The sequence below is a fragment of the Perca fluviatilis genome, chromosome 17 (assembly GCF_010015445.1).
Source record: "Perca fluviatilis chromosome 17, GENO_Pfluv_1.0, whole genome shotgun sequence".
Classification (NCBI taxonomy): Eukaryota; Metazoa; Chordata; class Actinopteri; order Perciformes; family Percidae; genus Perca; species Perca fluviatilis.
In genome coordinates, this window is record NC_053128.1 from 28,189,197 (window position 1) to 28,202,189 (window position 12,993).

The following is a 12,993-nucleotide window of genomic DNA, read 5'->3' on the forward strand; positions in this document are numbered from 1 at the left end:
AGAAGCAGAGTATGAGGGCGTGCCTTGACAGTACCTAGGTAAGGACTACTAGCCAGTCAGAAGCAGAGTATGAGGGCATGCCCTGACAGTAGCTAGGTAAGGACTACTAGCCAGTCAGAAGCAGAGTATGAGGGCGTGCCCTGACAGTAGCTAGGTAAGGACTACTAGCCAGTCAGAAGCAGAGTATGAGGGTGTGCCCTGACAGTAGCTAGGTAAGGACTACTAGCCAGTCAGAAGCAGAGTATGAGGGTGCCCTGACAGTAGCTAGGTAAGGACTACTAGCCAGTCAGAAGCAGAGTATGAGGAGGGCGTGCCCTGACAGTAGCTAGGTAAGGACTACTAGCCAGTCAGAAGCAGAGTATGAGGGGTGCCCTGACAGTAGCTAGGTAAGGACTACTAGCCAGTCAGAAGCAGAGTATGAGGGCGTGCCCTGACAGTAGCTAGGTAAGGACTACTAGCCAGTCAGAAGCAGAGTATGAGGGCGTGCCCTGACAGTAGCTAGTGGACTACTAGCCAGTCAGAAGCAGAGTATGAGGCCTGCCGGCCGAGTAGCTAGGTAAGGACTACTAGCCAGTCAGAAGCAGAGTATGAGGGCGAGCCCTGACAGTACCTAGGTAAGGACTACTAGCCAGTCAAAAGCAGAGTATGAGGGCGTGCCATGCTAGCAGCTAGGCGAGCATTATAACGTGTGTTACAAAGCAGTTGGTGAACAGTGTTTTCTGTTGGAGATGGTAAGTCCCTTTGGGGGGGGGGGGACTTTGGGGTTTTTCACTTTGTAAACCTATAACATGCACAAAAAAAGATATATAACACAATCAAGGAAAGGGGAAAAGCCAAAAAGCATAATATGAGCACTTTGAGAGAACATAATGTAACATGTGTAATTTATTTTTTAAATAAAACATAATAATAATAATAATAAATTGAATTTATATAGTGCTTTTATACATAGTACAATCTTTTAAAATAGCTTAAAATTGAATATTCTAACTTCTCCCAGACATACTGTATGTAAGGCTGCAGCTGAGCTTCATCGCTTTTCAAAAAAGGAAACGATACAAGAACCTGCAGGATTAACTTCCACCATGCCAATAAATCCTTCAATCGTTCTACACATAGTAGATCATGAAAGTTTATTAAATTACTAAATATGGCTTTGATTTTCCAGGGATCTTATTCGCCGTGACACAAAGAAAACCTTTAACAATTCATCCAAACAAGTCACCTTGTGACAACAACCTTTCCTTCCTTCCATTAGCCACGCTCATTCTACAGTATACAGTAGCACCTTGAATCAGTAAAGGGTTGTGCAAGTGATATCCTACAACACCGATTTAGTACAACCTACATTCAGGCAGAAAGTTGGCATTTTAAACAGGCGCAAATATCACCTATAGCAGTAACAGCGCCATCTCTAGCTAGCTTTTGGCAAGTGCAAAGATCGATTGCTCAAACACAAATATGTTCCCGCTGTTGGCAACCTCTCTTCATGCATTTTGGACTGAAAAAAAAAAAAAACATACAAGAATTATTGTGGTTAGTTATGTCATTAGATTGTTTGATAGGAGACGCAAGTTGCTTTTGGCTGAGAGTGTAGAGGCACACACACAGGATACTTGTTCCAAGACTTGCAGCATGGTGGAGTGTATCCAATCCAAACAACATCAATAATTCACAGCTGTCTGAAAGATCAGTGCCAATAACAAAAACAACTGCAATGTTCAGATGCAAACAAATAAGTCCCTTAACATAATATCCCAACCCGAAAAGCCGGTTTGCAATCAGTGGGGCGACACACGAGGCCGGCAAGCACACGCTGACGGTGGTCGTCAGCGTGTTGGGTGTGGTCATTAGCCTGGACGTCCTCCGCCCACGGCGCTCCCTTCACAACGACGCCAATAGGAGACGATTCGATCCTCTCAGGTCTCACTGGGAAGTTTTCTTCTGCCAGCTGCTCGTTCAGTCCCAGTCGCCTCTATAGAGGGCGCCGTCAACATTTGACGTCAAACGGCCGTCTCTGTTTTTGATCAAGGTGTTTCCGACAGGTTTGTTTTGGATCTGGGAACGAGAACCGGGACCAAGTCAGAACTCACCGGGAAAAGTTTGACGTTTACAAACCACAGAGAACGGGGGTTAAATATAGAACCTGTTGTGGGCCATGTGGCTCTTGACGAGGTGTCCAGCAGCTAAAGCGGCCATCAGGGAGAGCTCCCCCGCCAGCACCGTGGCACAAACCACACGCGCCAGCTGACGGGCGTTATCGCCTGGCTGGTCGGAACTGGTACCGTGGACGCCGAGCATCTACAGACACAGAGGGATACAGCTATTGGGTGAAAGTTATACATCAGCACAGCATCAAAGAACTGAGCAGTGTTTCCCATACATAGGTTCTGCTTGGGCGCACCGCCCAGGTAGACTGAGACCCACCCAGGTACATAAAATCTAAATTTAATTTCTTTCCCAAACAACGGCGCATTTATTTTTTTTACAGCGCACACAGACCAGCGGCTTTCAGCCCCTCGCCCTCGTGAAGTGCTGCGCCGCGTCATGGCGTCAACAACTAGAGCCCGACCGATAAAGGATTTTTAAGGCTGATATCGATACAAATATTTGGGGATTTAAAAATCCGATATATCGGCCGATATATATTTTAAAAAGAAATCAAGAAACGCGTAAAAAAAAAAAAAAAAAAGATTTCCCTAACATTAGTTATTTGTAGTTATTTATGAGTCCTTACTAAAATAATATAATAATGCAGTTTAAAAATACACTTGTTTGTTTTATTGTCACAACAGAACAGAGGAACATCAAAATATATTAAAATTCTGATAAATAAAATTAGTGATGCACCGAAATGAAAATTCTTGGCCAAAACCGAAAAAAAGAGGAAACCAAGACCGAAAACCGAAACCCTGAATGAAATTAAGCCAATTATTAGTACCATTGCATTTATGGCTATGACTGTGTACTAACTTTACTAAAATCAAGGCATTGCAATTGTATAAATTAATATTAAAGTTTAATTAAAAAAATATCTAGCAGAAATATGGCTACAATCTGATACATACAGTATACAGTAGCCTAAGAACAGAATAGCTTACCTATTATTATTATTATTATTATTATTATTATTATTATTATTATTATTATTATTATTATTTGAGCCACTTTCTTGCAGGATTTCACTGAACATATCAGACAACGAGGGTGCATGCCCCTCATCTGGTGCAGAGAGACGAGTCTTTTGTTTCGGCGCTCTGATCTCCTGCGCCGGGCGCTGCTCCGTCTCCACGCGGGTTCTCCGCATCCATCGCGGCCTGGATCATTTCTCGTGCGCGCTGCTTTATTTCCGCATCCAAGTAATGGTCTTTATAACGCGGATTAAGTACAGTCGCGATGAAGTGCAGCGGATCCGAATAGATCTCAGTGAAACGTGTGCTGATAGACTCTAAGAGCGTACTTTTCACTCCGTGGGCCGTCTCAACCTCGTTGCCTAGGAGACGCTTTGCAGGTGGAACGGATCAAGGTACTGACACACGTGCAGGTCGCGGTTTCCGTTTGCGTCAACACAACATTTTCGGCCGTATTGTTTCGGTGATAAAAGTATTTCGGTGTAATTTTCGGTGGCCGAATACTCGGTGCATCCCTAAATAAAATGTATAAAAATCCAAACTTAGGTTATGAATATTAAAGTCCTTTGAACAAAAACACAACAAAATAAATAAATAAATACAACAGTGTTGCCAACAGGGACGCTGTAGAGTGCCCCGTTTCATCCGTTTTTATTTTATTTTTTAAATATTCATTTAATCGGCCATTATAAATGCCAATACCTATAGTTTGGAAAATGCCTAATATCGGCCAATAATATTGGTCGGGCTCTATCAACAACGTTGCATTCAGGCTCAGAGGCTATGGTCAGCAGTAGCATGCTGCTGCTGCTGGTCCTGCCGTGGGAATAACTGTACTAATAACACCGTAGAAACACGGCGGCCACCGACAAATCGGCAAATCACCGATGCGACGAACGTCCTCCGAGTGGCTGAAACTTCCGCCGAAGATCATTTTTGTTCAGTGCCCGTGTACACATTTCAAGTTTATAGTCCAACTTTTAAGTTCTCAGGTGATTTACCACTACGATGTCTTTAAAGAACTTTTTGTCAGTTAAATAAATCCTTTTTCGTACTAATGTACCATCAATTCATTCATTGAACAAAAGGACTTGAACACAACGATGCACAGACAGCTTACAGCTTCACTAAGACAAACCTTCAAACTAAAACTACCATGAAATGACATTTTTAGCATTTCAACCATCTTGTTCAATTGTTAAAAATAAAAAGTATAGGTGGCATTACCTGCAGACAGGCCTGCTGTGGAGCCAGGTTGGTGCCCCCTCCCACAGTGCCCAGCTCTATGGAGGGCATAGTGCAGCTGATGTACAGGTCTTCCCCCTCTGGACCAGCAGGCTCCATCAGCGTGATACAGTTGGAGCTCCCGACTGTCTGAGCCGGGTCCTACAGAAATATCACCCAGTCAGCGTGGCGATGCACTGATTAACACTTTGAGCTACGCTGACGACCACTAACACTTCACAATATTCTTTCAGCATACTGTACTTAAAGTGGTCTGAGAGAAAACTAGACTTCTGCATCTCCGTTTTCAGGCTTCAGAAAATCCAGCCTGTGACGGAGACTTTGGCCAATCACAGCTCATTTGAGAGAGAGAGCGCGCTCCTACTGGGCGTTAAGCGCATGCATTGCCCATGCAACAGAGGTGAGAGGGAGAGCTGCAGGAAAAGGTCTCACTCCTTTTCAAATTCTGGCGTTTTTTTGCTTTCTACCCATTGCAGCTTTGATACACTTGATCAGCATTCTTCATGTATTATATAAATGGATTTATTTGACCTATTTAGCCCTTAATACAGGGATGATAAAGGCCGATACACATACTTGAGTCGGTCAATTCAAAAATGTGGCAGTGGGTGGCAGTAGCCCAGTCAGTAGGGAGCACTGCCAAGGGGCTTTTGAGCAAGGCACCAAAACCCCCCCTCCCCCCCCTCCCAACTGCTCGGTGCGCCTTTCCATGGGCAGCTCCCTCATTCTGACATCTCTCCATTAGTGCGTGTGTGTGTGTGTGTGTGTGTGTGTGTGTGTGTGTGTGTGTGTGTGTGTGTGTGTGTGTGTGTGAGAGAGAGAGAGATTAAGGCCTGTGTGTAATACCAACAGAGTGAAAAATTGTAATTTCCCCTTGCGGGATTAATAAATTATTATTATGCTATTTCAATATTCAGAAGTTCCATCTCAGGCTGTCATACTGATACGTCTGACACAGCACACACCTTGAAAAGTAGTACAAAAGTAGTAGTCTCTTATCAAAATATAATATTTTGTGTAGCACGTGACTAGGGCCGCAACTAACGATTATTTTCATTGTCGATTAATCTGTGGATTATGTTCTCAATTAAGCGATTAGCTGTTTGGTCTATAAAATGTCAGAAAATTGTGAAAAATGCACAAGGCGACGTCCTCAAATGTCTTGTTTTGTCTACCGCTCAAAGATATTCAGTTTACTGTCACAGAGGAGAGAAGACACTAGAACATACTCACATTTAACAAGCTGGAATCAGAGAATCGCATTAATCGCTTATCAAAATAGTTGGCGATTCATTTCAGTTGACAACTAATCGATTATTCTTTGCAGCTCCACAGATAAACAGATAGAGATTTTTAGCAGTCATTTTATATATATATATATATATATATATATATATATATATATATATATATATATATATATATATATATATATATATATAAATATATAAACTCAAAGTCACTACTGAGTCACACCAGGAATACGTGCAATTTCACCATTTAAACAATTATCTTCATCTTGATTCTGGACCATCTGGATTTTAAAAACACTATGTGAGATGCAGAAATGAAAGGCTTAAACATGTTGAGTGATCCATTACCTGTCCACAGGCGATGTAGATGGCTGCTACAATGTTGGCGGCATGAGCATTAAAACCCCCGATACTGCCAGCCATGGCCGAGCCCACCAAGTTCTTGTTGATGTTCAGATCCACCAGAGAAGCTGCGCTGCTTTTCAACACCTACAGACACGTGAATGGGTTGTTTTAGTAAGAAATGCATGATTTTACAAAAGGAAACAACCATCAGCACACTTAACAAAAACTGTGTAAATTGAAAGAATAAATAAACTGTGATTTGATTCTTGTCAAGTCTGTGACGCAATTTCGAGTTCCAACCTTCAACTGGGAGGTGAATTAATCGCAGCATTTTATTTTTGGGTTTTAGTGTGCAAGCAGGTAAATTCCAATTTATAATAGAAAGAGTTTTGTTTTTAGTTGTCTTTACCTCTCGGACCACGTTGGCAGGGATGGAGGCCTCACACACAGCAGACTTCCCCCGACCCAGGATCCAGTTTATGGCGGCGGACTTCTTGTCGGTGCAATAGTTGCCACTGACCGACAGCACCTCCACGTCTGGATACTGCTGCCGGAGTCTGTGCAGAGCCTGCTCGGTCCCCTGGGAAGACATGGAGATAAAAAAAAAAAGAAAAAGAAAATTAGGGATCGACCGATACTAGTTTTTCAAGGCCGATACCAATACCAATTATTAGCAGTTAATAAAATCAATAACCGATATTTGGAATCGATGTGCATTTACAGTGAAAATCTTTAACTCAAAATAAGGATTTTGGAATGTTACAAACTCCAACATAAAAGTTTAAATGCTTTAAGCAATAATTTAATAAATTAGAAACTTAATCCACAGTAAGAGAGTCAGATGGTGTTGTGGGCGGGACTGGGGGCAGTCAGACTCAGTGGGGAGTGAAACAGAAGCAGAGGGACGGACACAGAGCTGCAGCGAATTCATTAATAAACTTTAAAATCGGTTATCAGGCAAATAAAACGCTGATACAGATAATCTGCAAACTGCCAAAAAACGGCCAGGGCCGATAATCCGTCTAGCCCTACTAAAAATGTACAGACAACAGAGGTTGCATTAAAATTGCATCGACTGCGTGGCCGGTTGGCTCAGTTGGTAGAGCAGGGGCACACATATAGAGGTTTGTCCCTCGATGCAGAAGGTCCAGGGTTCGAGTCCGACCTGTGACGGTTTTCCTGCCTGTCTTCCCCCCTCACTTTCCCTTTTCATGTCTGAGCTGTCCTATCATTAAAAAGGTGGAAATGCCCATTAAAAGAATCTTTAAAAAACATTTGGTCGTACCTTGGAAAGCATGTTCATGCCCATGGCGTCTCCTGTCTGAGACTGGAAGCGAATGTACAAGTTCCTCCCCGCTAAGCCCACCGTCAGCTTCTCCAGTCGAGCAAACCTACCAGGAGTAGATATTCATGTATGATCTGTATGTCCTTCAGTAACATGTTATATAGGTGGGACCAAAGGAAATGGAGAAACCTACAATCATTCTATGATTGTTTCCACTGACCTGCTGGTCTGGTCAAAAACCTCTTTGATCACGCCGAATCCATCTGAGGTCTCGAGCCAGACTTTGACCTCTGCGGCCCGGCACGCTGAGGGCAGCCTCACCACAGGACCCCTGGTCATACTGTCTGCTAGGATCCTGCTGCGGCAACCCCCGCTCAGCTGGACCGGAAAAGACAAAAAGAGTGAGCACAGCGCCTACGCACACAGTCAACAGCAGCCAGCGCTAGTTATCCCTCACTTACAGAGAGCGCCCTGCATCCTCTGTTAGTGCTGGCTACCAGGCAACCCTCTGTGGTCGCCATGGGAATGTAAAACCGCTTCTCATCCAACAGGAGGGGACCAGCCACTCCAACTGGCACCGGCATGTAGCCAATCACATTCTCACAGCAAGTGCCCATCACCTACAAAATGCAAAGTAATACTTAAACGTTTTATTTGTTGAAAAATGTAAGAAAATAAATCTGCTCGTAGATTAGACAGCATAGACACCATCGAAAGTGAAAGCTATGCATGTTGCCAATACCTTGGAATAGTCGTAGTCTTTATAAGGCAGAGAAGCCAAAGCAGAGAGAACAGGCAGTTTGGGTGAAAGCATTTCCCTCCTGATGGCCACGCCCCTCTCTGGAGTCTCCAGGACAGCTTCCAGTTGGTAGCTCGGGATGTTACGTGAGGTAACCAGGTTCATCACCTCTTTATTGCTGAGAAAACGGGCCCCCCTCTGAAAAAAAAAAGCAACAAGGGCAGACCAGTCATTTCTTAACCATTCAAGACAAATACAGAACTAAAAGAGGTCTTCTATAAGGATTTCCATCTCCTCTGGGAGCTTACCTGTGGATCGGAGAGGATGGCCATACATTCCTCCAGCGGCCGGGTCTCGGAATTACAGCTACTATGAGGAACGCGTGTTGTCGGAGCAAAAGAGTCCCCGAAACCTGAAACACAGAGGCCGTTCTCCCCGGAGGCTGCTGGAGGCTGAGTCACTTCTGTTGTTGAGGAATCACAAGAGACAGAAGTCAGGCAAAGCCACAAAGCAGTGTTTTCATCTGCGATTACACCTGAGGAAGGTCTAAGACCGAAACATTGGATTTTCTAAATCAATTATTGCTTGCGTAGTAATGGTCAGTGTGCGGGACATTTTCTAAGCTTCTGATCTGCTACTTTTGATCACATCCTACGCACCTGCCCGACAAAAGAGGTGTGCAATAAAGGCTTTCATACATCTGTGAGTACAGACATTATAAAGCTAGCAGCACCAATTATAAGTCTCACCCGTCTCTCCGAACGCCGTGCCAGCCTCAGGGGAAAGTTTAGAGACTGAGACAGCTGGCGAGGTAGGGTTGGTTGCTAAGGTACCGTTCACGGTCGCCTGGGGTTTCGGGGCTGGAAAGCCCCTCCTGCAGCAGTCCTCTGCCAACTTGGGCTTCTGGCTTGGAAGAGAGCTGATAATGGGACTCATGAGGGACAGGGAAGACTCTGTCTCCGTTTGCTCAAAGAAGACGTACTTCACAGCCAAGAGCAGGGCGAGACCAAGAGTTATCACCTGCTCCAGGTCCATACTGGTCGGAGGAGAACAGAGACAAAGTCGTGCATCAGTAAGTTACTGCACGGCAATCAATAGCAGGCAAATGTATTCATGGAATGAGGAATCTTCCTTGTTTATATATGTTTTCACCTGGTGAGCTTCAGAGGCCACATAGCACCACCAGAGTCCAGTCTCTTAGCTATTGGTCCCTCCATCGAGCGGTTGTGACCTGGATGCTCAGCTGCTAGTCGAGTGTGAGCGTGAACCAAGGCCAGGCTCAGAGACTGAGGAGGATATCATCAAATAGATAGGTCGGTCCTTCAGACTGATGTTTCACAACGGTGTACACAGTTGACTAATAACCTTGGTACCACATTTGCAAATGTTATGTTGACAGAGCTGAATACGGTTTCTCACCATGATGACTTTAACTCTCTGGGTCACAGGGTTGGGCTTGTTGTCCTCTTCTTCAGCCAGCACGTGGGCAAAGTGGCTCAGTTGCCAGATTGGACGACCCTCCCGACTTTCCCTGGACAGCTGTACACGCACATATTTATTGTGAGAGGCAAGCAACTCATTTCAAACTATAATTCTCCCAGATGTTACATATCATCCTCACCTCCAGGACCAGGGAGACACACGCAGGGAAGAAGGTCATGAAGACAACGTAATTGGCCAGGACAGACAAACAGCCAAAAGAACACATGATCTCCAATTGAGGCACACCTGGAAAACAATATACATAGGATTAGTTCAATTTCCCACTCAATTCATCATCATCACAGTGTTAAAATTAGAACATAGCTGGAAGCGTTTTGGAGGAAAATAAATAAGTATTCCTCACCTGACATGGTGCCAATCCCAATGACCAGACACTCAACCAGAGCATCCAGGGTGAAGGTGGGGCCCAGGATGGCCATGCCCTGGGAGATGTTCTCCCTCACCTCCTCCTATAAACAGGACACCGGGCCATTGCACAAGTCAATAACAACTCAACTTAACACATCCTATGAATCAGGGCTGCGGCATTAATAAAATTTGTATCCTGATTTCGGCTCCTAACGATCAAACCGCCCAACTATGAATTAACAAAATCTTTTTTTAGTTGCAGTTCACACATACACCAAAACATGGGGTGTGACATTACCTGAGAGTTTGAGCTGAGGGCGAACTTGGCCAACGCACAGGCTTTGGACAGGTCAGTGAGCAGGAGGAAGAATGGCAGGGCTTCACTGCAGGGAAAAGAGACAAATGTCAATCAGGGAATGCATTGTACTATTTCACTGCAGCACTTTTCTACATTGTTGAAAAGTCAAAACATTCTATAGGACTGGGCAATATGACGAGATATATATATATATATATATATATATATATATATATATATATATATATTAGGGGTGGGAATCACCAGAGGAACCACGATACGATATTATCACGATACTTAGGTCACGATACGATATTATTGCGATTTTAAACATATTGCGATATTCTGCAATATATTGCAATTTATTACCTTTTTTCCAACTTCATTATTATGTCCCCAAAGGAAAACTTTGTCAACATCTGTTTGTTCATCTCACATGAAATTTATTGCTGTAAAATGTGACTGTCAAGCTAACTAACTAAGTGTTTGCCCCGGTGTGACTTTCGTGTACTGCTCTAGTTTGGAGAACGTGAGACAGCAGTTGCCAGTCTTCTGTGAGATAATGAGCTGTAATAGTCACATAGGAATCCACTGCCCGTGACGTCCATGCATCACAAGTTAATGCAACACGTTCTGCTGGTTTCAAACTTTCCTGAACTTTAAGCTTAACTTCTCTGTAAAGCTTGGGTACGGCTGTATCCGTGAAAAAACGGCGCGACGGAGTCACGTACCTTGGTTCCAGTGTTTTTAGCAAGTGACAAAATCCCTCATTTTCCACAACGTTGTATGGACGCAGGTCTTTGCACATGAAGTAGGCGATGGCTTGAGTTATTTTCTTAGCTTGCTCTGAATTGGGAGGTAGCTTTGTCAAGCTAAGTGTGTCCAGTGTTGGTTGGTTTTTCGGCGGAGCTGGTTTAGCATTAGCTTTACCGTCCTCGGCTAACGCTAACTCTGGATGGTGGCGTGTGAGATGAGCCCTCATGTTTGTGGTATTCCCTGAGTATTTTATTTGCATACGACACTCCTTGCAAATCCCATGTCTCATATCCATCTCAGTTGTCCCCTCCGAAAAAAGTCCAAACACTTGATTTAAACGCCGATGGTGCATTTCTAATTTCTTTCTCTGACGCTGCCATGTTTATTTTATCTACATCCTCCTGCACGCTGACAGTCACCCCGCTGACCTCACCAGAAAACAAACAGCGCCATCTGGTGGACTGAATAAGCAATTGATTTTATTATTCTACTACCAAAAAGTTAAATTCTCATGTGCAATTTAAATAATAAAAGATCGATACTTGGCGTCTGTGTATCGATACAGTATTGCCACGGGAAATATCGCGATACTATGCTGTATCGATTTTTTCCCTACCCCTAATAAAAAAAAAATATATATATATATATATATATATATATATATATATATATATATATATGCTGAACAATAAGAATTATGTTAGTGCATTTGGAATGCTTACTTTAGACCCATCAGCTCTTTCCCAAAGAAGTGGATGACCACTGTACTGAAAACAAAGCTGGAAAACATCGTGAACAAACCTGCAATACCTATAAGGGAATAGAATGTTGACAGTTAAAATAAATAAATAAATAAATAAATATATATATATATATATATATATATATATATATATATATATATATATATATATATATATATATATATATATACTGTACTGTCTGTGTGGTATTTATAATAAAGCTGTGGCCATTACAGTTCAATGGTACAAGATCATATCATACTCACCCAGTATATATTTGGACCCCAGTTGTCGCAGATTCTTGAACTGGAAATAGATATAAACGATGGCCATGCATCGTGTGATCGTTAGGATGATTACGTCACTGCTGTCGACTTTCTGTGAGAAAACCAGCACAGACATAACTTCTTATTAACACTAATTGAGCAATTTACATTTGGGATGAGCCGCTTACACCCAAGCTAGCCTCCTCCTTCCCTCAGGCAGACTCACCTCCTCGACTTTGGGGCACTTATTCCAGGTGCACATCTGGCTGCTGGTTGCCAGGTTGTTCATAGACACGAGACAGACGGTGAGAGTGAGGGTGCCCACTATTACCTCCCACGGGTGGGAGGCCACCAGCAGGCCATGGAGCCTGAACAGGCGAGCCAACATGGTCTCAGGGTGCCTCCTGTTACCCAGGGTCACAGCCTCACCTGTTACAAAAAAAAAAAAAAAAGATGACAACATCACCTAATAACTCTCATTCAACGAGACAAGATGTTACGTTGCCACAAATTGTCGCCGCTGTACATTCATTCATGGCAAACCAAAGCCTAAAGATTGTCTGTACGTTTAGCTGGACTCTGTAAGACCAGCTTCCTCTTGATGTCTAGTTAGCATTAGCTAAAAAATTTTTAGCCGTTAACTCACAGTGGCTAGCGTTAGCATTGGTTAGCATTAGCTACATTCTACAAATACACAGCCTGCCACCAAGGTCACTTCGTCCCTCCGCACTTCATAAACACGTTTTTAGGTACTGTCTAGTAAAAGATGAATTCGCGTACTTTTAAATGAAAACTACACCGTGGTTAGACAGTCCTTTACATGATGACAATGCCTCTTGCCACAAATCGCTCAGCTAGATAGCTAACATAATCTGTAACGACACCATCATGGTGATGCGGAAATCCTGAAGAACATGTTAACGTCGCTTAATAATACGTCACGGGGCGTCTCTGCCGCCATATTGGGACGGAGTAATTTGCCAAAGTAAAACCCCGGCCACCGTATAAAACCTCACTTTAATGTGTTCAAGAAAATAATTGTGCTATATATTAAGATAATTACTTCATCAAATAACAAAAA

General features: G+C 43.3%; 1 protein-coding gene across 1 annotated transcript; it reads right to left on the reverse strand.

Moving 5' to 3' along the window:
- Positions 1-1,116: 1,116 nt before the first annotated feature.
- LOC120545781 (3-hydroxy-3-methylglutaryl-coenzyme A reductase-like) lies at positions 1,117-12,828 on the reverse strand. Its single transcript, XM_039780359.1, has 20 exons — positions 12,693-12,828; positions 12,139-12,341; positions 11,913-12,024; positions 11,626-11,713; positions 10,148-10,232; positions 9,845-9,950; positions 9,620-9,726; positions 9,418-9,537; positions 9,151-9,284; positions 8,748-9,034; positions 8,307-8,461; positions 8,002-8,196; positions 7,721-7,879; positions 7,480-7,637; positions 7,260-7,365; positions 6,384-6,554; positions 5,978-6,118; positions 4,359-4,517; positions 2,147-2,301; positions 1,117-2,058 (listed from the first exon to the last, which is right to left on the reverse strand). Exons 2-20 carry the CDS (start codon positions 12,298-12,300, stop codon positions 2,028-2,030), a joined length of 2,631 nt encoding a protein of 876 aa, XP_039636293.1. The 5' UTR covers positions 12,301-12,341; positions 12,693-12,828; the 3' UTR covers positions 1,117-2,027.
- Between the last annotated feature and the right edge of the window lie 165 nt (positions 12,829-12,993).